The 27,970-nt window shown below is 44.2% G+C and overlaps 1 protein-coding gene and 1 long non-coding RNA gene across 3 annotated transcripts in view; one reads left to right on the top strand and one right to left on the bottom strand.

Annotated features, from left to right (window-relative positions):
- ESRRB (estrogen related receptor beta) overlaps window positions 1–26,384 on the top strand; it is a 144,687-nt gene extending 118,303 nt beyond the window's left edge. For both annotated transcript variants that reach the window (XM_032112156.1, XM_032112155.1), the window contains exons 6-7: window positions 5,399–5,668; window positions 11,873–26,384. In XM_032112156.1, coding sequence (XP_031968047.1) covers window positions 5,399–5,668; window positions 11,873–12,117 — 515 coding nt within the window. In that variant the 3' untranslated portion in view covers window positions 12,118–26,384. The remainder of the gene's footprint in view (window positions 1–5,398; window positions 5,669–11,872) is intronic.
- Window positions 1,834–15,726, bottom strand: LOC116445511. Its single transcript, XR_004240801.1, has 3 exons — window positions 15,641–15,726; window positions 2,881–3,027; window positions 1,834–2,119 (listed from the first exon to the last, which is right to left on the bottom strand). It is a non-coding gene; the product is annotated as an uncharacterized LOC116445511 (long non-coding RNA).
- Window positions 26,385–27,970: the final 1,586 nt, after the last annotated feature.

The following is a 27,970-nucleotide window of genomic DNA, read 5'->3' as shown; positions in this document are numbered from 1 at the left end:
GCTTGTCATAATGGATTTGTCACAGAACAAGTACCATTGCAATAGATGACATGCTATTGCCAGTGAATCCCAAGCCTTCTTTGTTGACAAATAATGAGGACAACTTATTGGCAGTGTGACTGGCCTTGGAAGGCTCACAAACTATCCAGTGTGTGTCTGTGTGATTGAGTGACATAACAAGTCTTCCACACCTGCAGGTAGGGTGGACCGAGGCTGAAGGAACAGATATGGCCCTCTATGTTGAGTTCTGGGTTCTTCCCAGATTTGGACTGGGAAAGGAAAATGTTCCCCTCCTAGTCTCTCTCCAACCCAGAAACAGATAGGTTGGATTTGTGTGTGGAGAAGGCTAGCCAGGGAACGTAGGGGATATCCTTGGGGTTTACAAGGCTGCTTTCCAAAGATTGCTTCAGACATTCACTATGAACAGCTCACTAAAGCTATAAACAACTCACTTCAGCTACCTCCTGCCTTCTGTCCCCTTCCCTTGTGTCAGGAGAATATATGAGGCTCTGATACAGGATCACAGGATTTATTGCATGCTGTCTATGTCTTTCACTGCACGGGTCTGTGTTGTTTTGTTTTGCTTCTTGGCTTTAAGTTCTTCATTGTTTGATGAAGCATCTTAACATGAGTGATCAGACAGTTTAGTTTTCCCATGTATTTTGTTTCTTTCTGTTGCTCCTCTTTTGGCTTTTTGGTAGCTGCTTCCCTTTTTCCAGAGAGTATTTCTCCTGGGACCCAAGAGTTAATGGTTTTCTGGGCTATATGGAATATGGATTGTTATGAGATGGGACTCTGAAGTCTGAAGAAACTTTTTCAGGATGGTATTTCTGAGAAGAGGTTAATCTTGGTGGTGCCCTTCTTACATGAGATCTGCCATATCTGCAGGGATTATACCCATCACTAGTGCTGGAATCCATCTGAGGCTGATTCATCACAAGTGGGGTTACAGTGGTGATTAGAGAACTCAGCCTGGATTGCTCTACTAACCCAGTACTTGGGGTGTTAACAGGAATGGCTTTAATGCAATGCAATTAGCTGCTATGGCTGTCCAGTGAGGTGCTGTTGTACATCTCTCTAACCTTGGCTATTTCTGTTCACACAGAGTGCCCTGCTGTAGTTCCCTATCTTGTGGCTGTGGGATGAGCTGAGTTCCTCCAGAGTTTTCCAGCCGGGCAATACTATCCCAGAACAGGAGTATAGTAGAGATTGTTCCTGCACTATGAAAGGGGCTCTTCCTCTCCTTTCTGAAATCAGGACATAACTGCCATCATCTCAAATTTCTCTGGGTATTTTCCTTATCAAAGGCCCTGCAACACAGTAACAGCCAGAATAATCAGCCTGGCATGGTTCAGACCAGCAGCAGTATTTATAACAGGACTGTGCACAGGTGAGAGCTCAAGGATTGTTACACAAGAGAGCAGGACTGAGAGAAAAAGATAATAAAAGACAGTTCATAATAATGGAAGAAAATACTCTATAGTTCTGCAACAAGTATGAAACATACTGAGTTATGCAGCAAGGGGGCAGAGCAGGGCAGGGCCAGGAGCCTGCCAGGTGTCTAAATTACGTGTGCCCTGTATTTCTGCCTTCCAGGGATTTTGAGCAAAACATGACACTGCTTCCTGTGTGCATAAACTCTTGGTCAGAGAAGGATGGAGAAAGGAGAAAAAGTCACATATTCCTGCCTTGTACTCACACTGGCATTAGTAAAGAAAGGTGTGACATTAAAGTCATACCAACCCTGAAGGATCCCAGGTGTCAATACCAACCTCTACCCCACAGTACAATAAAATCAGCAAATAAAATCGGTTGAACTTAAACACACTTTCCTATGATAACAATAAAGCATGATTTAATTGTGTTTAGCGAATGTTATTAGCTCAGTAGCCTTATTAGCCATGAACTCAAAAGCCACACTTAGCCAATGTGGAGTTGCTCCCTTCTGTATGAGGCCCCCCTCCCCACTACTCACCCTTCCCCCATGCAAATTGTCTTGGAACAACATCCACCTTTTCTTCTTGCTTTGATGCAGGGTGACAAGACTTCTCTTGAGGGGTGACGATGAAGGCTCTCCCAGGGTAGCTGTTGTGCTGTTCTCACCAGGAAGACGTTAGTACTAGCACAGAATGAAATATGGCAAGTGGAGTGACAGCAGCTGTGTCTGGAGTGGCCTCAGATCCTATAATTACATCTCCTTTTATTACCTCTGCTAATGGCCCTCCAGGATGACAGAAATGATAATAAATTAACAGATTATGAACTCCACTTGCCACAAATTATGTGACTTTTTTTTTTTTTTTAAATTCTGGGAGCTCCCACTGCCAAACCACTGAAATAAGAATAAAAAAAAAATTTAAAAAACCCAACCTGAATGTCACATCAGCTATTGCAAATAAAGCAGCTTTTCTCATGGTGCACCTGGGAAGGAGGAAAACATGCATGCAGCTCTGTGCTAGAGCCAGAGGCTTCTCTTTTGGGGCAGTGGTGCATTAGGCACCTTTTGAGAAAAGCAGCAAGAAATGGATCACTAAAGGTGTTTTCTGGATGCTGGGCCATCAACAGCTCAAGAATGCAAAACAGTGGTATTCTAGCAATTCCTAGGAGCTATAAGATGACAGAAAATTTCACAACTAGAGGTTCCTCAGTGTTATAATCCTATAATAGAAAGCCTGTGGTTTTGGCCCGGTGAAAATAACATTTACTTTTCCTGATCTCAACTCTTACACCATGAGAGAGTTATACGATCGTCCCTTTACTGCAGTGATTCAGGGACAGCCCTTGCACTCCCCATGGTGAACACTGGGGGACAAGAGTCCCAAATCTGTCAGACATTTCAAGTCCAGTCTTGACACCATAGCACTCCCTCTTCCCACTCACCTGCTGGAGCTGGAGTTGTTGGCTATCTGGGAGTGCTTCTGGCCAGGGGCTTTCCCAGGTGGGTGGGGCAATTGCAGCTGGCTCTTCTGTTCTTGTTGGCAAAGGGTAAAATATGGTATCTCCTGTTCTCACCTGCCACAGCAGCCTCTGGGAAAGGGCAATTAATAGAGATGCTGTGTGTACAGGCTACTGCTAGGGGTAAATCAATTTTTCTGCTTTACTCTGTAGCAGAAAAGTATGAGCCATGCCTATCCTGGATCCTCTCCCTCTACTACGTGACTGGTTCTCAATCTTTAAGCAATTTTGTTGGCAGACTGCAGTGAGGCAATGGCCTAACGCCTTTTGTAATCCGGATGGGGAATGAAGATGCAGAAAGGCCATGTGACTGATCCAGAAAATGGACTTAAGGCAGCAGCCTAAATCCTGGACTGATCTCCATGGCCAGAGCTAGGAGAGGGATGACCAAAGGAGAAATCTCGGGTTCTAAATAGTGGAACAGTGGCTGTGCACCTTTACTCCCATCTCAGGGCTAATCTCATCAGTTCCCTGTGCAGCAAGGAGATGGGGAGACAGGTCCCCAAGCATTGGAGCTGCAGCAGCCTGCACTTGGACTGAGTCAGGAGGGCTGCATTCCAGAGCAGCACAGTTCCAAGTGCAGGGCATAAGGGTGAGGTAAAGGACAAGGCACCCACCTCCCAGCCTGAGCAAGAGGTGGGATTCATCAGGGCTATGTAGAGCACAGGCTGTGCTGTACAGGAATCAGTCTCACAGTCATGGAGCTGGATTTGCAGCTCTTCGCCTCTTCGTCCCAACAGCCTGGACTCCTCTTTAGCTGTTCCCTCTGGCACTCCTCCCCAATGGTTTATTGATTCTTCCCTCCCACCCACTGCTCCCCTCAGACCTTGCACACACAGCACGTGACAGCTGATTGGTATCTGTTAATTAATGTGGCCTGGGGCCTCTTTTCTATTCAGAGGCCTGATAAGGGAAATTGGATGTCCAAGGGCTGCCAGGCCATTATCACCCTTTGCTTCCCCTGGCAACACAAACACAAAACATGGCATAGAGATAAATAAATACCACTAACCCACCCTTCTGCCTTCCCTTCCCTAGCTGAGATAGTGCAGATAGAAAAAGAGATCCTACAGTCAGTCAATATAGCAATCATCAGCTCTTTTGTTAATTGCCAACTTGATAACAAGAGAAATCAAATGATCATCATGGTGGCTGGCTACATAAGCCCCGATGTGGGGCCAAGAGCTGTGAGCAGGGTGGGGTGTGGGATAAAGAAGTCCAGCTGAGCCTTGCATGCATCCAGAGGAGCTGGGAGGCTTCTGCATAGGGGCTCATGAGTTCACAGGTCTCTTGGTGATCCCCAAGGCTTCATATGCATCTGGGGAGAAAACTGTCTGGGGAGGCTGGTGGGGCATCACCCTCCCAGCTGAGGGGTGCCTGGGTGTTCATCTCTCACAGTCCTACGAACCTTTAGAAGGAAGGGGCTGCCAAAAAAGTACAATTTCTGCCTGTCCGTGGTGGGTAAAAGCTGCCTAGAGAGGACCAACACACTATGCTTGCCATTCCTGTTTGTAATGACTTGTTGAATGCCCATTTCCCAGGATCTTTCATGTCTGGCCTTCAAGGGTACCAGGTATGGAGGGCATAACAGACAATTTTCCTTCCCATGCACTTTTTTCCCCACCCTGAGGTGGACATTGCCTCTGTATTTTGTCCTCTCCATTTTCTCAAGTGAACTCTGGGGCTGTCAGGGTCTATCTTTGCTCTTTCTGTATTTGGCAAGAATATTTGGTTCACTGTGGGTGCTGGTTTCATTGCTGCCAGGTTTGGCTGTGGTTTAGGTACTTGTATGGCACCATAAAGGTAATTTTATCACTGGGCAGAGCTGCTGGTATGGAAATCAGAGTGTGATGAGGAATTCAAGAGGATTCTGTTCACAAATGTATTCATTTTTGAACACATTTTGGTGCTTTGTTGTAGCAGGACTTTTTCTCGTGTTGGCCAAAATGTGAGATTGTAGTATACTTGTAATTCAGGCCTGTGTCATTCCCTCCTATCCCATCAGAAGCCCTCTTTTCTGCCATCTGGAGCTCTTCTCTGCTCTTTTTTTCAGCTGGGACAGACTAAATGGGCAGCAATATAGACGTATAGAGGAAGAGTGGGAAGGCAATGTAGTACAAAGCAGTTGCTGCTATGAAAGAAGTAGCGGTCATTGAAAAGAGGTTGTCACCAACCTTGGGTTGCCATAAATGCAATCAGAGCATCAGAACTCCTGTTTGAGGCTGTGGGTGGGCATAGGAGCAAAGAGGAGGGTAAGGTCTATGTGTGCTGATTGCTACAGAGACAAGGTCACCTTATTGAGTTGTTTGGGGTTTTTTTTAAAGCAGCAGGTCAGTAGGGAAGTAGGGATTCATGGTTTGAATCTCAGGGAAACTATGGACCCTAGTCTCCTAGAGGCTTTGCTGCACACCCATTTGACCCTGCTTGTCTTTTGCCCCATTAGGGTTCTCCAACCTCTCCCTTGGAGACCAGATGAGCCTTCTGCAGAGCGCCTGGATGGAAATTCTCATCCTGGGCATTGTGTACCGCTCCCTGCCGTATGAGGACAAGCTGGTCTATGCTGAGGACTACATAATGGATGAAGAGCACTCTCGTCTGACAGGGCTGCTGGAGCTCTATCTGGCCATCCTACAACTGGTGCGCCGCTATAAGAAGCTCAAGGTGGAAAAGGAGGAGTTTGTCACGCTCAAAGCTCTGGCCCTCGCCAACTCAGGTACAGCCCTGGCCCAGCCAGTCTTGCAACCAGGGAGTCAAGGCTCATGCTGTTATTTGACCTGGGAGGAGACTAGAGCCTACTGCCTAAGAATCTCTGCTGGTGTCATGCAACATTCTCAAAGCTCCACTCTAAGCTGGAAAGCAGGGAGAAATGAGGCTTACTGCTGCTAGAGCCCCAGCTGTGCTCTGACCCTGTAGTAGAGAGTGGAACAGACAGGGATGGACTGGTTGCTGCTTTCAGGCAGTAAAAGGGCCTGTGGAGGCCTTTTCCACTAGCAAGCCAACTCCAGTGTCATGAGTTCAGAAAAGGGATGTGAGCCACACTTGCATCCACCTCAGTACTGTTGGTCAGATACAGCAAACGGGGAAACCCTGGTCCCAGTTTCAAAAAGCTGTGGGGTTGGGGCTGCCTAGCCCTTTTCTGGAGATGTTCAGTGATCAGAGACACTGAATCCCCCTTTAACTGGGAGACAGTGTGGATGTAGATTGCAGGCCTCAATCCAGCAGGCTGCATTGTATCAAAGCCAGCCAGACAGCTTTGCTCAGGAGTCCCATCTGGAAGAGAAACTGCTAAAGCTGCTGTGTGACAAGGGCTCCCTCTACATCCCCTGAGTCTCATTGTCTCACATCAGATGTCTTTGCCAAATTTGCATCATGCAGGTCACAGAATTCACCCTTGCAGCCCAGCCCTGAAACGAGTATCTGTGTTTGGCTAAAGCCAGTTTACAGAAAAACACCCAGTGTGAAGCTGGAAGGTTTAAAAGAGAGGGAATCTACATCTTGCTTGGTAGCTGACTCTAATAATTAGTCATTCTCTTAGTTAAAAAAAAAAAAAAAGGCACTGTATCTTTAATGTCTGTTTGCCTGAGTTCAGCCTGCAAAGAATGGTCTTTGTTGAACTGGGTCCTATGACTCCAGGTCTTTTTATACCTGACAGCTTGACATGATGAACTTCCTGTTCCATAGTTGCATTCCTTGGCTATGGATATATTACTTCAAATGTAAGGACGTGGTCCAGGATTCTGTGAGGTTGCCCTGTCATCACCATTTTACACCATTCTGTTCCTGTTTGCCATCCATCCACTCCTTAGCAGTAGCAATTTAAAAGAAAAAAAACACTTCCTTACAGGTCATTGATAAAAATGTTGAGTAGCAGCTGGTTTTTTTACTGATCCCTGTGGATTTCCATGTGAAAACTCCTTCTTCAGGGATGATTCACCACTGATAGCTACTGTGGTAGAGATCTCTCTACTGTGAGATCTGTCATCTAGCCAGTTACTAATCAACTGAAAGTGTTCTTTATTGATATTGCATAGTGCTAATTTTTTCATGAGAATGTCCTGTGGTCCTAAGCCAAGTGCCTTATAAAAACCTATTATATCTGTGCAGTTAACTTTATCAACCAAACTTGTAATCTCATCAGAGAATTAAATCAAGTTTGTTTGACAAGACTTCTCTTCCCAAGTATCATGTTGACTGGCAGTAAAATCACAGAATAATTTATGATGGAAGAAACCTTTAAGATCACCACTTCCAACTGTTAACCCAGCACTGCCAAGTCCAACACAAAACCATGTCCCTAAGTGCCACATTTACATGTCTTATAAATGCCATCTTATTAATCTTAATTGAATGTCACCTTCATTTTTTTCCTTTTTTTTTGCCCTAGTTCACATCAGGCTAGCATAGAAATTATCAGGTAAGACCTAGGAAAATATGTGCATCATTAGAACTTTTCCAGTCATCTTGAATTTCTTAAAAATACCAAGACTTATTAATCATTAATCTGCCCTAGATGACCCTCAGCCAGCAATTTTAGAACTCTTAAAGCCAAGTTATCCAGCTCCGCTGATTTCTGTGAAGTTTGTCCTAAAAGTTCTAATATCTTCTTGCATAAACAACAGATTATGAAGTCTTCATCATCTTCATACAACACAGGTATATAAAGCTTCTCTTTTCCAAATAAGACAGAAATACTCAGGACTTCTATCTACTCTGCACTGCTATTAATAGGTTAATCATCTCCAGGTGAAAAGAGCCCCCCTACAAATGATCATTTTTCTTCTATTCCTTAAATATTTATAAAACTTCTTTACTGTCCTTAGCCCTTCTAGCCATGGCTTTTCCTCCTATGTCCTTCATTTCCCTTATCATTTTTCTGCACTCCGTAACTTTGTTCCCTTTTTCAATTTCTCATACATTGCTTTTTTAGTTTTGATTGCTGCCTGCACTTTGCCACTGAACCGGGATGGACAGATGGCCAAGGCTAGCCTCTCTCGTCTGTGCAATGGTGGCTATTGGTCATGTAATCAACTTGTTAAAGAACCTGTCTACCAAGAGGGTCACAGGATTAAAAAGGGAGAAGGGCTTCTCAGAGAGGCTGAAGTGCTAAGGCAGCAGTTGTGACAGAAGAAGTGCCACACTGGGACATTTACTTGGCCCATACTGTGGACAGTGCTGTCAAGTTCTTCACAGTGCAACAGAAGCACTCTCTGCTGTTGTTGCTCACTGTGCTTTCAGGACTGAGCCCAGAGCCCAGAGTAAACCTTATGAGACAATCTCCACGGGAGTGGAGTAACACTGAACAAAGACAGAGCAGAACAACCAACACTCATCAGATGCTTTGGGGTTCCATTTCCAGTGCTGTGGAGTAAAGAAACCAAGGTAAGCGTCAGGAGGCACAGGCCAAAGTATGTTCTCAGCTGGATGGAAAAAATCACTCTGACTTCACTGGTTTCTCCTAGTGCAGCTAGAAGTGTAGCTACATAGGAGCATAATCCACAAAAGTCCTGCTTTGTTATTTGTATTGAAACATATCAAAGTAAAGCATGGGATTTTGTTTTTCATGTAATTAAAGCTTCTCATGACACACAGCTAAGGAAGCTGGAATATGGGAAGTGTATTTTTCTATTGTAACGTAACATTGAACCTTCACATTCTTTTAATGCCAGTTATTTTTCTTAGTGTGTTTTTGACAGGGATAAACTTAGAGAGCCTGCATGTGTGCACTTGCATGCAAACAGCTGATGCCTCAAATGGGAGAAAAGCAGTTTGGGCTAGGCTTCAGCTCCCTTGGATCAGAGATAGGGCTTAAAGATGAACACTGAGATTAGTACCTGTGCTGCCTAAACCTGTCTTCTGCCTTTTCTCCCATATGGATAAATTCTGGGTGTAATTGCTCATGCAACCCAAGTTCTAGGGACTTATGCAGCCCTGTATATACTGACCCTTTGGTTCTAGGAATTCAAACAAATGAAAATCGAAGTGGGAGCTCATTCACTCTTTAGTAGAGAAGAAACTGATAGTAGGCTGATCTCTGAGTCCTTGGTGTGACACACCAACAACATACCTGCTGGGATTGGCAAAGATAATTGAAGGGATCTCTGTCTTTAGTAAGTGCATTTTAGAGAGCTGAGGGATGAATTCTTAATTCCCAGAGCAGCAGGCAAGTCCCAAACAATATGATCACCCATTTTTTGATAGAGGTGCTGTAGACCTAATTTGTTATGCTTCAGAGTCAGCAGTCCATTTTTAAGCATTCCTAGGTCCTCTTTTCTTAGGAATAAGAATTGATCAACCTATGTATTGAGGAGCCCTCCAGGTTAGCATACAGCACACATTCATTTTAGGACATCCCAGACTGGCCAAAATTTATTTCTCTTTTTTTTTCTGCAATGCATTTTAATGCTAAGATGGAGTGAGCAAGGTCTGGATCTGGCAAAGGGATGCACAGCAAATTCTGTACTAACGGGTCCTGAGGTTCCTGCTCCTGTCAGAAGCTCCAAGAAGAGAGTTAGGTGAGGAAGCAATGGGCCTCGTCCATTCTCACACCTGCCCTGTACCCCATGCCAGCAGTGCTGGAGAAGGGCTCCTGGTATGAAGCCCAGCTTCTAGGGCCAGCTGACCCTCAGGGACATGGTCAGGCAGCCTGCCCCCACCTCAGTGCCCTGATAGCTGTAAAAATTCATAGCTATTGATTTCGTAATTAACAGTTTATCAATGCCATCGACACCAGTTCACTGATGGATTGCAAGGAAATTAATCCTGCAATGTTGTTTTATTTTTTGCAGTCAGCTGCCAATTTTGAGCTTCTTTCAGCAGAGGGTGGGGGGGGTGGGGCAGACTTTGATCTTTATTTCCCCAGTTTCTCTCACTGTATACACTTAGTTATTTAGTACTGTTAAGTCTTGTCACCTTACAGAAGCCAGGTGGCAGAAGGGCAGTTTTGGGATTCTGTCTAGTGTACAGCAGCAGCAGTACCCAAAAGCAGGGCACCCGCTTTGCCCTGAAGTGTGGCTCATTGCATGGTAATTCTAGCACCCACTGGGATCTGCAAACTCTGACAGGCTGTGATTACTTTTCCCCCTTGTGCCCCTAGCCAGAAGGACATTAAACAGAAAGGATAGAGGACATTCCAGCTTTTGATACTTCCAGTCTTCAAAATGACCTCTGCAACTTGGCAGGAAACAGACCCCACTCACTTCTCTTGGATTGTGTATGGAAATTTTTCAGAGGTGCTACCTGGCTGGGAGAAGTTGCCAGACTGACTTGGCAACATGCTTCTTCCTCCCTACTTTTCGGAATCAACCTCTGTGTCTAGCTCAGGCCATTGTGATGACCCAGCAGCCCTCTCCTGCGCTTCTTTGCCTGGTCTCTTGGATAAAAAGTGTAAATGCATTGAGAATCATTCTTCAATAGGCTTCTTGGGAATACTTCCCTTTAATATCTTCTTAATTAGTGCATTCCTTCTAAACAGCTTCTTAAACAGCTTTCTTGCTAGACATAATATTTTCCTAACTGTTGTAATACTTTATAAATCATGCATCATAAATAGCATTTTTACCATAAATGTATCTTGCACAATTCACAGTCTCTAATTTGTGTTGTGCTCTCCATAAAGATGACACATGTTTCTAGAGAGATTTTGGCACTTCAGTCAGCTTTCCTCCCCTTCACTGCTGTCACTCTGGGGAACCCATGTCCTCACATTTGTGTTTTTGTGTAGGCTGAGCCAGAGCACTGCCACCCTGCAAAGCCCAAGCTGTGATGGCAGGCGGTGCAGCTACATGTCTGCATGTGTGCTTGCCATACTGTCTCTTTGCCGTTGCTTCTGGATTTGTTGCCTTGTGGCAGGAATCTTTATCAATGGCTTCAATATTGATTAAAAGTCTCTGAACAATGAAGACAAGGCAACAGTGTCTCCAGCTCTGTCATGGTTGTAAGAAAGAAGCAAGTATCAGCAAGATGAAACAGGAGAAAACCTTTGGTGACGCTGTGCCTCTCTGCTCTTTGGTGCCGCCCTCTGACACCATGACTTACCCACAAGTTTAGCAGTATGTGTTCAACACGGTTCCCTACCTCAGCCATGGACCGGGTCCTTACCAGCTAGCTACCTTTGCTTCGCAGACACACCAAGGAGCCTTGCAAACCCTGCTAGCCCCTCCAACAGCTCGTAGAATCTAACTAGCAGCCTAAGGGAAGAGGTCTTGCAGGAGGTGTGGGTTTCCTTTATTTCATCAGGAAGCTCCTTGAGCAGCTGCTGTCAGTCTCTGAAAACAGGGGCATATGCACAAAGGTGGGTCTGGCAACACCCCTGGGTACGCTGGTTGTGACCTACTGGGGCTTTTCTGTCTTGCTGACACCCTGAGCAGCTGCACGGCAATTAGGCAGTTTAGACAGATGAAGCGCTATAGCAGTGTTAATTATTCTTAATGAGATTGCTCCCAAGCGGCAGCACAGCAGCTGCTGCCCCTTGCAGGGTGACTCTCCCAATAAGGAGCATGGAGGGCAAGTGAAAGTGCAAATCACAAAGGCTCCTGCCTGACCCCTGCATTGCATTGGGTGGGTGGCTGGCAAAATGGGCAGCACACAGGGCACATGTGTCACTCACCTACCCCTGGCAACCTTACTGTCCCTGCACTGCTAGGGCCAACACACTGGGCTGCTGCCAAACTTCATTGCAGCAGCACCACACCGGCCAGCAAGCTGGTTTTTTCCCCTTAAGAAACAAACGAAACCAGCACCAACAACACCCCTCACCCCCTGCTGGGGTGGGGGAAGGGGGTGGCCAGACAAAAAACCCAAAAAAATCCCCACAACAACAGACAAGAAGGAAAGAAAACATCTTTAGCTTCAGGACCAAAAAGGATTTCCTTTCTTATGTCTGACTTGTGTGTTTGCTGTCTTTTCTCCCTCACCCCAGACTCCATGCACATAGAGGACATGGATGCAGTGCAGAAACTCCAGGACCTTCTCCACGAAGCCCTGCAGGACTACGAGCTGAGTCAGCGCAATGAGGAGCCCCGGCGAGCAGGCAAGCTGCTCCTGACCTTGCCCCTCCTGCGGCAGACGGCTGCCAAAGCTGTGCAGCACTTCTACAGCATCAAACTGCAGGGCAAGGTTCCCATGCATAAACTCTTCCTAGAAATGCTAGAGGCAAAGGTCTGACAACCCCAGCACCAGCCGACAGTGGCCGGGGAACAAACTAGTAACAAAGATGCAGACAACGGAGCAATCCAAACAGCAGCAGCAGCCACCGCCGGCTTTTATCTCCAATCATTTATTATGGAAGAATTATTTAATGTCTATCTGTCGGCGTGACTGCAGAATCTTGTGTACAGGAGGGGGGAAACTTTTAATCAGTCACCTGTTTCTCTTTTTTTCATTGTTTTCTCTGTGGGAAATACCAGATTATGCTCTTGCACTTGTTGAGGCATCATGAGGGCTCAGCCCCTCTGATCAGTGATGCTCTCAGCACTGTCCAGGCTGCCTGCTCCCCAGCTCCCTCTGCCAGTTCTGGAGGGGGAGTGGGGACAGAAGCAGGAAGAGAGGAAGAATAGAGTCAATATAAACTTTATCTGCTGGTGTTATGAGGGGTCAGTTAGAAAGGGAAGCAGCCATGGTCCTTCTTTTTGTCACCTTTCTTCTGCCTCTTACCATAGAGTAGATGCTCCTTTGGAGAACAATGCTGCTGGACCTCTCCTGAACAAAAAGGCTGCCTCCCAGACTCCTCTAACACTTGTACATACAGGCCCCACTTCTTACTGGGAAAGATGCTCCTAACTGTGTAAGATATTCTGCGACCTTGTACAGTGTGTCATTACGCCTGGCTAGTCCCTCCCATGTACAATCCCTGCAGGCCCTTGAAGAGGTAGGATGTATGTCCCTGAGAAAATGCAAGTCTTTCCCAAATGGCAAGAGAAAAGAGTCTGATATTATGCTTCAGTGCTGGGTTGACTTGATAATCTCTGTATCCTCTCCTATGTGGTGCTAACTACAATTCTTCCACACTTTTCACCCCATAGTGTATCACACCTGCCTCTTCAGCTCAGCTGAGTGCCATTCCCCACCTGTTCCTTGTGGCAGAGAACACAAGGCTTTGTCTGCATGGTTACTGCCCAAGTATAAATACACCCCAAACCAGATCTTTCCTAGACTTCATTAGAGCTCTTTGGCTCCACAGAGACTTTAGGCTTATTGCCAAATTCTAGTTAGGAATCAAGGGCACTGCTTTTCAGAGGAGGCAGCTCTAGAGCCTGAGAGATTGCTTTTTTGCAGCAGCCTAGGGAAATAAATTAGAGGATGGCATGAAACCCCTGATACTCCAACTACTGTCTTCCCCTGCCTCATCCCATTATCCTCAACAGCAGGAAAAGAGCTAGCATAGATTATACCTGGGGCTGGTAAGAGGTTCTCTTGCTGATCAGAAAGCAAATACCTGACCTTGAGGTGATGGGAGAAGAACAGGGGGAATGTTTATTTATTCCTTTTATGTAACCAGGTTCCTGCTGTCTCCAAGCCCTGGTGTAGATCTGCTGCCTAAGCCATAGCTGCTGCATTCCCAGTAGCCAGAGGGGAATGTAGGTGACTGACAAAACTGACTGTTGGTGTTCCCTGAAACTTTATTTTCTAGGTCACTTAGTTTTAAGGCACCCTGAGCTGACGAAAACTGAGTGTATTGTCTTTTTTTGTGGTCAGCAGCATGGCAGTAGAGGTGAGAAAAAATCTCTGATCTACATTTGAGACACCACTAACTCTATTGCCTCTGTTCTCCTCAAGCTTCCATCCTTTCCTGGCTTCCCCAGGAGAAAGGTGGTGTGGCAGAGGAGTAAACTTGTCCCCAGGAGGAAGTCTTCCAAAGCAGGGTTGAGATGTGTGATCAGAGACACTGGGTGCTTGTTTTCTGCTGGAGCAGAATGTGTCCCAGCAAGGGCTGTCAGTACTGCAGAACCCTGCCCTGGCAGGCTCAGACACAGGGGTGCTGACTGATGGTGACCTCTCAGCTCTCATAGCCAGCTCACACCTTGTACTTTAATTAGTTCCATTCCATGTCCTTTGAGTTCTTCCTATGCTACACAGTCACTCATTTTGTACTCACTTGATAAAGGAATTGTCTTGCTTCAGGCATATTAGTAAACCAGCAGAGACCTAAGGGGCAGAAGGCACCTGGGAACTGGGACTCCTTCTGTGGTCACAGCAGTAGCAATTACACAGCGGCCTTGTGCTTTGAGCAGATATTTGTGCTTCTCTCCCCAGCTCCCTCCCAGAGGCAGCTGGGGAGAAAATGAGAGGCTTTTGGTTGCACTCATTATCCCTGTACCTATCTGTGACTGAGGGACCAATGTGAAATGCATGCCACCACTACAGAGCCATCTTGCCGTGTGCTGCGCTCTGGCAACTCTTCCTGGGTGTGGCATAAATGCTTTCACAGATGTGCTGGGTTGCATTATCACCTGTAAGTTTGACTAACTTGACCACTGCTGCAATGCTGCCAAGTCCCACACAGCTCAGCCACAGTACATTGTGTCCTGGCCTGCTGTGCAAAGGTAGCTGTCCCAAAATGGGTTGAAAAGATCCTAAGAAGCAATTCTTAGTCTGTTGGGCCCCGCCAGAAAAGTCACTTACTCACACACAAACACACACTCTCACACTCCCCTCCTTCGGAAAAAAAAACAAAACCAAAAACCACCCAAAAACAACCCCAAAAGGCTTTTCTAGCTTTCTTTTGTTTGGACTCAGGCCTGCTCTCTGTAACAGAAAACTGACTACAAAACATAATTAAGGAGAGCTGCCGAGTTAGCTTCTAGCTCACAGAGACTGCTGGCTTCTTAGATTAGGGCTATGGGATAGAGGCAACTCCTGCTTTGGCAGAGCAATATAAAGATACCAAATACATTTTTTTCCAGGAACTTTTTTCTCCATTAAAGCTGCATAACCTTGGAGCCCATCTGAATATTCTCCATTGCTTGAAGATAATATGCAGGGAAATGTTTGCATTTCTTCTGAAATAGGATGGGAAGTGAACCAGACAGTACTTAGGGTATACTAAACTCTCTTAGCAAGGAATGGAAACTCTTCCCCAGGAAGTGGGACAGAAACACCGGTCTAGATTTAACCCTTAAAAGGCTTGTACCATCATAAATTGGGAAGCAGGTCAGGTCTCTTGGGCCCTTCAAACAAGTGCAGAATCACAATCATCTCTTCCCAGTTACTGTGATCTGCTGTGCATCACTAGTGCTATCACACTGACACAGCTGAGGAACATTTCCAGCTACGCAGGGAGCTGGATTGCAGAGGAGTGTAACATAGTGTAGTTCTCCCAATGCACTTTGAAGTAGGAAAAAAAGCTTCAGCTACTGCTTAGGTCTTTGAATGCTCACAGTCTTACAAAAAAGTCTGGGGATGTGGAAGGTGAGACATGAACTAGGAAATGGGTTCTGGGTCAGTGCTCTTTATGCTGCTCATTTGTAATACAGGATTCACAGAGTCAGCAGTCATACAGCTGTCCTTCTTCATGGGGCAAAAGATGATGGAGCTCGAGCCTTGGAAAACAGACGGGCTCTATGACTTAAAGAAAAGAGAAGCAGTAGAGGTAAGTGTATCAGTGACAGTGAATAAACCCAGACCAGCAACGATGGTAAAAGCAGCTCCAGCCCCTGATTTGCATGTGTGGATAACAAAAACCATGTACCTCTCAGCTACTACAAAAGGCAGTTCTTCCCAAGTGACCAGCTCTTCTGTTTTGGGCACATTCTTCTCTGGGAACAGCAGTGTCTGACCTGTAATGCAAAACAAATTTCATGGGGATCAATTAAAAGGTAAATTACCACTCTGAATTTAGGTTTCTGGGGAAACTTGGGCATTACACCTTGCAGCAAAACTGTGAAGCTACAAGAAATGTCCCCACAACAATCAGAACCTTGCAGTATTGCTTATGCTAAGGGGGCATTATTTTTCTCTTTGTAAGCTATGTCATCTTTTTTTTTAAAACTATTATAAATATATAAAATAAAACATGCTTCACCAGAAACATGTAAGCAGCTATTAGAGGGGCAAGTAATTGAGAAAGACCCTAGAATGTAATGTTGAGCTTTTATTACCAATTGAAGCTAAGAAAACAGAGCTTCCACTTTGTATCCACAAGCTATAATCAATCGTATGGCCAAAGGCTGCTCTGCTGTTCTTGTGGCTGGGTTATGTGGAGAGGCCAGAGAGAGACAGAGGCTGTGAGAATGATGCAGGGAGTCATAGACAGTCAGTGAAATAAACAGTATCTACTTAACTATTATCTGCTCCTAAAAAAATAACAACCTGTTAAATAAATTGTATTCCTGTGGTACAGGTAATTTCAAACAAAACAAGAAATAAAACAAAGAAATGTAAAAACTAATGCAGACAGAGTAATGTTTATTGTGTTTAGGAGCTGCTCTGTTCTGTCCCTTGGAATGCACATGGCTCCACAGAAAAGGCTGGTGTGGGGGAAGGCATGATCTGTCTGTATTTGCTGCGGAAGAGCAGGAAACCCCCACCCCTCTCACTTGGAAATGCTCATTTCATGCTTTCCCATATAAAAAAAATCTCAGCAAGCTTCTGAGATTTTGTGAGATGAGCTTTGCTGAGGACTTTTAAGACTGGCAGTGCTGCCAGTCTCTGCCACAGACCAGTCTATTTCTCCCACTCACTCATTTTCTTTCCATTCTACACTTCAGTGGTGCAAGGAATAAACAGGAGCTAGCGATGAAAAAGCCTTGAAGTTGTTCCAGTGAAAAACAAAACCTCTAATCATAAAATAGACCACTGGCTTAAACCCAGCAGTGACATCATGAGTGTTGTAAGCATTACAGCAGCTGCCCAGTGCTTATGAAGTGGATGCAAGTGCTAAAGTCACAGCATTCGCATTGATCTGGTGGTCAGGTGGTGTAAGAGGGAAAGCTCATAGCTGCTTGAGAAAGCAGAAGGAAATGCACTCTGGTAATTGGGGCAGAGATGTGAGAAACAAGGACCCCAGGTTTTTGTTCTACCTCTGATCTGTCAGAGGTACCAGACACCATCCCACCCTGTTTAAGCACCTCCATCTCCAACACACCTCAGCCAACACTGCTAAGGTCCTTCTTTTGGGCAATGGCACTCACTGGGATGATGCATCAAACCAGGCAATCAAGAGGCTGCTCAGCCTGCCCTCTGAGGAGGAGGTGGTGGCTGAATTAGTGGTGGCCAGTAGGAAAGGCCACAGGCTAAAAAATGAACCTGAATGAAAAACCAAGATGGGCATGGAGCTGTAGATGAAGGAGAAGCATGACAAGCTTTTTCTACACTGGAAACAGCTACCCCAGCCCCACAGCCAGCAGCACCCTGACTGTGATGGACTCAGTCTTGGAACCAACACAAACCCCTTCCAAGTTCACATAGGCAGCTCACAGTCACACAGAGCCCACCTACATTGCGTGCTTAAGTGCTCTGAATGTTGTATCCATTCACAGAAGATCTGGATTTGGCCACCTCAGTAGGACTTTAAATGGATCCTACTTCAGATTAAATATAGCAAAGGGATGTCAATTTGTTGCTTCTGGGGTTCTGAAAATTAATATGGCACTAGAGCTGACGGTGTCAAGAGATTGGTAAGGATAGCCAGTGGACTACAGAGGGCCTGGGCTCCACTCTTCAAACACCATATAAGGGCTGTTAGCATTCCTCGGTCCCTTACTTTAAAGTTGTGGCTGCCTCACTGACATTTCTTGGGCATCCTTCTTTGTCTAGGTGTTTTGAGGCTTTCTTTACTTTGCTTACTAGTGTTCAGTCACACTGGAATTAGAAAAAAAACGAGAAGGGGGTTGTCTTCATAGTAAGGCCATGTAGCACTGGGAGAAAGTGAGGCCAGCCCTGATATTTCCTCTTACAGATGAGCTTCACAGGAAATACTAGGAAAATACTGCATTTTCTCTGGTTAGTTGGAGAGGGAAACAGATTTCTATACTAATCGATGCTGAGTTCTCTAAACACATTTCTCTCACCAAAGTTAAGGGCATGCTTAACTGCTGGGATATGTTCTTAAATTTCAAATGTTAAAAAATGAGTGCAGTAGTTTTTTGTGGCTACCTACACACAAAATAAAAGAAAAACCAGCAAGCGAACTGTCCCTTCCAACTCAGGCTATTCTATAATTCTATGATAAATTTTCTCTTTCAGGCCAAGGTATTACACAGGGAATCAAAGCAAACATTGGCTGAGGTACAGAAAACTTTAGTGTTCAACTTCCAGAAACAGAAAGCTGGAGAGCTTGCACTGTGTGCCTGGCTTTCTTTACAAAGAGATTTTCTCCCATTGCAGCATTTTTGAAATGACACCATGGGAAAAGTGGAACACCTGTGCCTGGGGAGCAGGAGGACTAACCTAGCAGTGTGCTAGGGTGGCTGGGGGAGAGACGCTGGTACGCGACTGATGTGACTTGGGTTTGGAAAGTGCAAGGACGGTTCAGTAAAACACATCATCCGATCCAAAACACTGCTGCCAGCTGGACACAAACAACAAACTTGCTCCAAAAGAACTGCATCCAGCGAGTCTTTTAACCTTAATCAGCTGTGAGAGGCCTGTCATGCTCCTGGTCTTTGTGTGCTTCCTTGTACAGAAATGGGCAGGGCTAGAAATTCTTCGGCTAGCAGAATCCAAATAATTATAAGTGAAGTCACAGGAAGGATAAGAACTGGCCAGAATGTAAAAACATGGCAAGGAGGTATGATCAAGTGTCCCAGCAATTTAAGGATCAAAGGTCCTTCAATTTAAGGATCAAAGGTCCTGCTCAATTTTCCTTACTATTCATGATCTAGGTCTCTTGATTTCACCCACAGTCATTTCTTTTCAGGGAGGACGTACAGCTGCCAGCCTTACCCCTTCCCTGGGAACACTCAGCACCAACTGAGTTAGGAAAATGTGACAATGAGAAAGGCAAATGGCTGCCTTCCACCACTTGATCTTGATGCTTTAAAGACAAGTTCAAAAATGTAATCCCTATCTGAGATACATATATACAGACATATAGACACCCCTCTTTGTGTAGCTAGCTACACACGAATGTACACACCCATTGCATTGTTTAGTTATGTTTTCATTCACAGCACTACTGGAGCTCACAATTGCCTTCAAAGTAACTTAAAAAAAAGATTAGGCTATTTAAATCATTTTCCTAATAATAATAACAATAACAGGTTGGAATCCTTCCTCCTTTATATGGATGCAGTCTTTTCCTCAATCTTTTTTTCATCCACCTGAAAAATAGAGGAAACTGGTAAGGCACCTTGGTCTTTCTCTGATGTAATCCTTTTATTATAATATAAATGAATGTTTTAAACCCAGGATATTTTAATACATTCCTTGACATATTGAACAAAATAATTTTTTAATGTATTTCTTCCTATTGCACAGTAAGAAGTTGATTTCTGTTTAGAAGTCCCAGCTTGCTTAATTCAGAAATACCAAACTCTTACTTCTTTAGGTGCTTAAAATCAGCACATTGACCATTTGAAACATTAATTGAAACAAATTAATTATTACGATGAATGAAATTATTATACATTTTTTTCTCTGATTTTAAGAAACTGGCATTATATTTTCAATAAGCTTTATCATACATCCCTGATGTAACTGCAATTGTTAAATTATAAAAAGCAGGGCAGTGATCAGATAAGGCAAAGCCAGGACAGTGTAAACTCAAATTGCTTTGCCTAAATTGGCAAGAATCAACATAAAGCAAAGCTGCTTTTAATAGATCAGTTACAACAAAGCACATGAATCATGTTTTTGAGAGCGGTTAATTTACACCATATGCCAATTATTTCAAGTGCAATACATAAGTTATAAATAATCTCATTGGGGTGGAGAGTGTTATACTTGGAATGAAAATAATTTAACTAAAGCCAAAATTATAATCACCTTCAATAATTGTATTTCCAGCATTGCAAATTCTTTTCCATCGCAACACTGAAAGCAGTCAATGCTGCAAATAATTTTTTATTACTGTTTACATCATTGAACTCAAACACATCAACCAAACTCTGTTTATTTTTTTGTCAGTAGTTAATGCTACTACAAATAAATGATCCTCTGGGTCAGTCTTAGGAAGAAGTATGGTTTCATCAGGTGTTTTTCAGTCTAATGAACTCTTGTAACCAAGACTCAGACAATCACTTATATCCTCCATTGGTTTTGTCATTACACCATAAAAATTCAGCAGTGTCCCAAGGGAGTGATGCTTCCAGCATTGGCACAGACATCAGCTTTTAGGGATGCTATCCCCAGCTCTTCTGCTGTTTTGAGCTCTTCTAGCTCAGACTCACTTTTTCTAGATGCAGAAAACCCTAAATCGCTCCTTCTGCACATTTCTTCTATTCATCACAGCGCTATGATTTCTCATCATAAGGTTCCTGCTCTGATCCAGCCTATTTTCCTGGCTAGCTTGGATATATTTTTGGTTTTTCCACTACTGGATAGTCTCTTTTTCTCCTGACTCCCTCCTCCTGTCCTGTTTCCAGCACACTGCCAGAAACATGTGGGTGAGGAAGCCACGAGTGAATCTCCCGTCCCCTGTGGCAGCCTGAACTTCTCCAGACCTCTGGTGGGACAGTGTGTTCCAGCTTCCTTAAAAACAAGGCCCCTGTGGCTAGCAGCCAGCTCACTGTTCTGGATGCCCTCCACTTGGAAGGAGGGTCACCCCAGCTAATAATGTTCATTGTTCCCCATTGCTGAAGCTTTGCTCAGCTTTCCAGTGCTGCAAGAAATGCAATGTCACCCAAACAACTTTCTCCAAACCAAAGGAAGGCCTACAGGAGGATATTTGTAAAATTACACTGTTGATGCCCTTTAGGTCAGGTTATCCTTTCCTATCATTCTCAAACTTATGTCCACAGCCAGATTAGATCACAGCAGCTGCTGCAGCAGCTCTTGTTAACTGGACAAACTACTCCAAACCAGAGAAATACCATGTTCACCTCAGGCTCCACTGCACAACTCGAGAGAGCCTCAAAATCCTGCCAGCATAAGCCAGTGAGGCCATGCAGCAGGACAGCACACAGCCACATGTGGTGTTGCCAGTGCTTTAACTTTAATGGCTTTAATGCCAGTGCTGCATTCCGATTATTTGCTTTGCAAATAGTTATTCATCCAAACTGAGTTACAGCAATTATAAAACACTACAAAATTCACACTAAAGGATCACAAAAAATAAAAACCTTTTCCTTTTAAAAATAAATTGTAGCACCTTCTAAATGTTCCTAGAAATGTAACCATGAGAGAAACAACCAGTAAAAAAAGAACAAAGCCTGCCTGGACATACATTAGGCTCCATTTCTCAATTTGCTTGAATCAAGAGACCAACTTGCCTTTTTAAAAGAAAAAGAAAATGCCTGGACTACCTTAGGAATGGGTACTGTCATCTGTAAATGAGCAAGGGATAAACAAAAACTCAATGGACAGGCAAATAAAATGTTTTGAGTTTACCAAAATGATAAGGTTATTATCATAACTATAAAAATACTGCGTAAAATTGTAATTAATAGATAAGCAAATGTGACACCATTTTGCAGATTTCCTCTGAGCCCACTAGCCTGTGCTGCAAGCAGAGTAAAACTGTGTGAGAGGAATACACCCTGAGTGTATTTTGAATTCTGTAAGAGAGATTGCAGCTGGATAACATCTCTGCCCAGCACACTGAGCCATTATAGCTCAGCACTTCCTTCTGCCATCTACAGCCTATTGCGAGCATTTGGGGCAGGGTCCTCCTTTTCATTCCATGGCTGCTCACTGCACACAGCAGGCCCCTGGCTCACCTCTTCTTTCACGGGGAATGGGGTTTGCAGATAAGTATATCCTAAAAAGTGACTGAAACCTAATATAAAAAATGCCTCGGGCCTCTCAAATTCTGGGAGACCTAATCACGGCATTGGCTGAATTAGCTTGGATTGGGACTTGACAACTGTCTTTGGGTTTTGCTTTTCACGTGGAACATGTTCACAAAAGGGTGCATCAATGACTCATTCTGGAGTTTGTGATTGCTGTGTGTCCTAGAGCATGTTGCTGAGCTGCTCCTGTCAATCCTCTGGACATTCTCCCAAGCAAAGATATCTCCACAAGCAGGCTACCTACAGCTGCCCGCTGTGTGTGTTATTTGTTCCAACACAAGGAATAAATAACTTACCCCCAAGTTGTCAGTGACATATCATGCTAAGCACTGATGCTGTCACCTCCTTGGTAACAGGTGCCATACTCTGCTGGTTCCATTAATTCTCACACAGGTCATCACAGCAAATGCCCTTTTCACCGAGTCTGGCTCTGCACCTTCCACAGCACAAGTTGTTTATCTGGCAGACTCCAAAGAGTAAAAGAACAGAAACTGCAACAGAAACTGTCTGGATTATGTCTATGAATAGTTGCAATTCACTGTGATATGCCAAGGGAGAGCAACTAATCTGCACTGGGACAATGCTTCACAAGGTGAGCAGAGATGGCTAGATGTCCTTCACAAAAGTATCCTGGTGACTTCCCAGCCATGATGGAGAAATGAAATAATCATCTCTTCCATAAGTGCTCATCAGGTTACTAGCTACCCAGCAAGTCAGGAACACATAGAACTTCTGAAACAAACAGAGAGAAAAAAAAATGATTATAACACAAAGGGAGCATTAAGCAGTACCACAGCATCTCTGTGCTCCGGATTTTGCTGAAGAATCAATCACTCTTTGCAGATAGCTTTATGCTTCACAGTTACTGCTGCTAAGCAGGTTAAATAAATAAATAATCTCTCTTCTGTTACTTCTCTCCTTCACAGTCCCCAACCTGCACTTCTTAATGGGACTAGGGAGACATGGGCACAATATTATTTCCCTGCCAGTCCACAGTTTAGGTGCCTTTTATTTTCTGTTGGATCATAGAATCATAGGATCACAGAATGGTTTGAGTTGAAAGGGGACCATGAAGATCATCTAGTTCAAACCCCTCTGCCATGTGCAGGGACACCTTCTACCAGACCAGGTTGCTTAAAGCCCCATCTAGCCTGGCCATGAACTCTTCCAGGGATGTGGCAGCCACAGCTTCTCTGAGCAGCCTGGTCCAGTGCTTCATCACCCTCACAGTAAAGAATTTCTTCCTAATATCTAGTCTTCCAAATATCTAATCATCTCTTTGTCTAAAAAGCAGAATTCAACCTGTTACCCCAAATCTGTGTTTTGATAGCCAGGAGCAAAGAATCAAAAAAAGGAACTGAGGAGTGTTAGAAGTTCTGGGACTGCTTCCCAGCAGCAAAAACTGCAGCTGCTGAAATGCAGCTCAACCTGTATACATTTGTGTGAGATGCAGGGTCTCTCCTGCTCCCACATCCGTGTGGTTCCTAGTACTCTTCTTTGGGGAGAAGAGATGGCTGTATGTGTCTCTGCAGCACACAAGAAAGAGAAGCAAATCTTAAAGACAAGTACTTGCCCAGACATCAAAAGATGGTACTTCTCTGTGCCAGACTGCACCAGAGAGACCCACTGGAGTCTCTCCTAGAATTACGCTTTCCAAGTAATGAAGATGAGACACCTTCTGAGTCTGAAGTGTCAAGAGAGAAGATGTTGGAACAAGCTGCTAAATAAGAGATAAATCACCAGGACAGTGTATCATGTACATCCAAGAGATCGGTAGGAGTTTGGAATGGAAGTGGCTGAGCTGCTGAAGGCATGAATTTTCTCATTAAGGTCAGCTGTTATACTGGAGTAATGAAGGGTAGCAAATGCTGTAAGTTGTTCTAAAAAAGGCATTTGGGATGATCTGGGAAGTCACAGACCACTGAACTTTACTCTGAATCAGGTAAATTGGTTGAATTATCAAGTAAAATTAGAATCACAGGGAAGGACTATCACAGAGAATTCACTTCATTTTGTTCCCGTGTCCTTGCCCTCTTTCCACTGCTTCTCAATACTTTAAAAGTCCTGTTGATTCTTCTGGTCTCCTGCTTAGATCATTCCTCTTTACTTTTTGTGCATTTGACTATGTCCTGCAGAAAATCTTCCTTCTTTCCACCTAATTCTGTCCTGCAGAAAACTGCATGAAGAAATATTTGTATTTATTCATGTCATAACTCTATTATTGTGGGTACTACAGAGAAAAATGGCAATAGGAGAAATCCGACATGATGTCCCAGTGATCCACCATCAGTCTCTCACTTGTCCCAGTCTTAACAGACAAGAACTATATATTCTAGGAGGATAACTCCTTAAACCACTGCAAACTGTGCTTTACCATGTTAAGACCATGCAACCACATGAAAGAACATTTTAGCAAAGAGTTTTCTACGTGAGCCCTTATATGATTCCTGATCCAGATGGAATGTTAGGATGAAATGAAAGGCCAGATCATCTCTTCAGTTTCCTTGGTAAGATACACTGAAGAGAATGATCCAGCAAGTGTCTCAGTTCTGTGCCTGACTCAGGATTTGCTTTTATATTGCAGCATAACACCTTTTTCTGAACAAGTCGTGTGAGGTAGCAGTGACCTATGAAAGATGCTGGCCAAGCTATGGCCAGGCTACTGAGGGTGTAGCCAGGATGTGATGAATCAGGAGCAGAACATGCAACAGATACAGGGTATGCTCCACTCAAGGAGCTGGGAGCAGGAGAGCTTGAAGCAGAAGACAGAAACCAGCATGGGTTTCTTCTGGGACAGCCAGGTAATATACTAGGTTCTTACCCATGGGGAAACATCAGAGGCTAGAGGCAGAGTAGTAGAGGATCCCAATCAGAAAACTCAGAAGCTGAGGTATGTGTCCTGCAAAAACCTAAGCTGGAGGCACACAGGCACCCAGCCTGCAGCTGACATGCCCTAAAAGAGCACAGGCAGGCACTATTACAGTTTCACATCTTCTGTTTAGATCTTTGCACCGCGAGTATTTACAGACCTACCCTATCTTGAGTAGTCATTGTTGACTTAGATTAATTTAAGATTACATAGAGCCCAATACACACTCATTAATTTGGCAGGTTTGCTTCTGATACTGTAATTGCTACATAAAATCACATTTACTTAAGTAGAAATGAGACAAGTTACCAGTTTTAACGGCTTTAATTGTTCAAGCAGAGCAGATAGGATTTTCCCTAATACCTTTTCATGCAGTTCAGTGTCTGGAAATACCACCCTGAAGAAGACATAAAAGAATCATGTTGATCCTGTACCACTTTAGCTATTTTGCATATTCATTTTTTTATTACTTAATGTTTCTAACACCTAATTCTTTAAGCCCTAAATATCACTAAGTAGTGATATTAATGAATATGTTAGACTCTAATTCATACTAATAACCCATATTACTTGGGTCAAACTAACTTCAGTGTTTACTTGGACAGTACCATAGTTAAATTGTTATTATCATTTCATTCCACATTTTGATAAGCATTCTGACTTAACAGCTTTCATAACTATCATGAGTTTGTTTTTATTTCTAACTAATAAACAAGGGTTCCAGAAATTTTCTGACTAGATGTTCACTTCCATGCATCCACATGATGGCAATGCAATTCACTTTCAAACTCCTAAGGTCTAAATTTCTCTGTTTGGACTTCTGGAAAATTAGAACGCTCTCTGCAAGGTCACTGCAATGCTTCCTTCTCACTGAAGTCCAAAGTCTAAGTGGATATTAGGATTTCTAAAGATTATGACCTTTATGGCTTGGGAAGTGGAGCATCTCTGTTCTTGCCTCTGAGTCACCATGCACCTGATGCCTCACTAATCCCCAAGAGGTTTGATGTACCACAGCACTGAACAGCTATAATTACTCCTGGAAGCCAGCTGCCACTCAAGTGACAAAGAAGTCTGCAGAGCCGTTCCCCCAGCCCCTGTCGCTGAGCACTAGGACCATTTGAATACAATATTAAATAGAACAAGACATTGGCAATACGTTATTTTTGCAAAGCTGAGCTTGTCACATTTGCAAAATTAATATGGTGTGGCAGCAGATGAAAGGGCCACCTTCACTGTGGAGCTCCCATATTCAGAGCCAGACAGCGTGAGCCCAGTAGTGAAGTGCCTGGTTTTGCACAGCCATGAAGTTTTCAGACACAAAATGGGCAACTAGCAGGACATGGCAAGTCCTTTATGATAAGCACAAAGATGAGAAAGTAATGACAGGAATGAGTGAAAACAGGTATTTCCTACTAAGCCTAACGAAAACTCTTCTGGGCCTCACTGGAACACTGTGCCAGCAGGCCTCAGAATTTTGTTGAAGGTGTTAAACCCTCAAAGTGCAGCAGGCAATCTGCAAGGCAAAAAGCACTGGCAGCCTCTAGAGCCATTCTTTCTGGGACCACTAGACAGTGGATGTCAGTGAGTTTTGTTTATTTAGCCTCCATAGTGAACCCTGCACCCCAAGGACGAAGGGGAGGACTGAGTGCCTGCTCCAAGGGACTCAAAGCCTAAACTACAAAGTCTCTGCTGCTGTTCAAAGGGGGTTACTTTCTGGGCAAATTTCCTTTTTTTTTTTGAAAGAAAGAAAACACTTAGGATAGACAAAGAAGATAAAACAACTGCCACTTTGCAAAGCAGCCTGTGATACCAGCAGTATCACCACAGATCTGTTTTTGTTCCTTTTGTCCTTCCTTCAAACAGAAGTTAAACATACCCATTTCCTCCCTTGTACACTTTACTCTTCAGAGACAGACATGGCTTAGGACCACCCCCCTTCCAAATCAGAATTTCACTTGGACACACCCTGCTAATAAAATCCACAGCAGAAACTGTAATAAAGTATGGCATCTTTTGCTTCTTTGGACAATTTGCGAGATGGATTTTTTTGATATGGGATTTATATGGGGGAGTGTACATGCATAATATATACATATAATATGAAAAATGCTTGTGGATAATACACCTATATATTCAGTGCTCCATGATGCAGTCAGCTCATCTATTCCCTACACAGAGACAGTGGTGACTGTGGGGGGAGCCTACTTGGAGCCTGAAATCTGACAAGGAAAGACTGTTTGAAGGAAACTCAGGAGGCTTCAGACTACATACTCCACATGAGCTTCACCTTCCCAGTGAAAGCCCACCAACTGTGTGGCAGTGACCACACAGCCCCCAGAACTCTCCACAAGCCACTTCACAAGACAGGACACACAACAGGTTATAATGTCATGCCCTCAAACATAAGGTGGGGTCAGTGACCTTCTCCTCATCCCACTGCAGTGTCCTCTGAGAAGGAGAAAGGCTGTTTCAAGACAGGGAAGGTATATCCTGTGCTGGTACTGGCAATCCCACAGAGTGACAGAGAGCAGTTCTACAGCAATTGCTTTATTTAAAATGCAAAATGTGGATGTGTTTAGAGGAGCTATCAGCATCAATCACTGTATGCAAATACTGCCTGTGGAGAAGAGCTTCCCCTGTAAGTCACTCCTCACTGCCCTAATCGAGTTAGCGCTAGTGACTGAGGGCATGTTGAACGCTGATGGGCCACTGATAGTGCTGTCCCAGGAGAAGATTAATAAAAGGCAGCAGGAGTATTTAGCCCCAGATGGGCACAAAGTCGGGGAGGGAGGTGAGGGGGGGGGACAAGGGTGTCTTTCAGTCTAGCAGCTGTTGCCCATTACCACAGACACAAAAAAGCAAAACTTGCAGTCTTCTCCCACAATCATTATCATACTTGTGGAGGAAGGTCAGTGCAGACCACATACGCTGACTTGAACAGATGACATTGCTGACTTGTGGTTTGTAGTCACAGGGGAACATGAATCCATAAAGGAGAGGTAAAAAAACCATGCAACTCCACTGCTGTTAAGCTTATATGTACCTAGAACAGGGGTGTGCATCCAGCCTAGGGACCCACAAGTTGACACTAAAAACTAGAGTTGCATAGAAACAATGAAGGATTTGTTCAGCATGTCATGAAGGAGGAGCGAAACACATTGCACACAGACCCCAAGAGTCACCACGGAAAAAACACCACAACTCTCATTGTACCAACTACAAGTGAACTTCAGCCTTTGTCCCATTCTGGCAGATGAATTAT

Source organism: Corvus moneduloides, chromosome 6 (assembly GCF_009650955.1).
Source record: "Corvus moneduloides isolate bCorMon1 chromosome 6, bCorMon1.pri, whole genome shotgun sequence".
Taxonomy (NCBI): Eukaryota; Metazoa; Chordata; class Aves; order Passeriformes; family Corvidae; genus Corvus; species Corvus moneduloides.
This window is presented reverse-complemented; position numbering and strand designations above follow the sequence as displayed.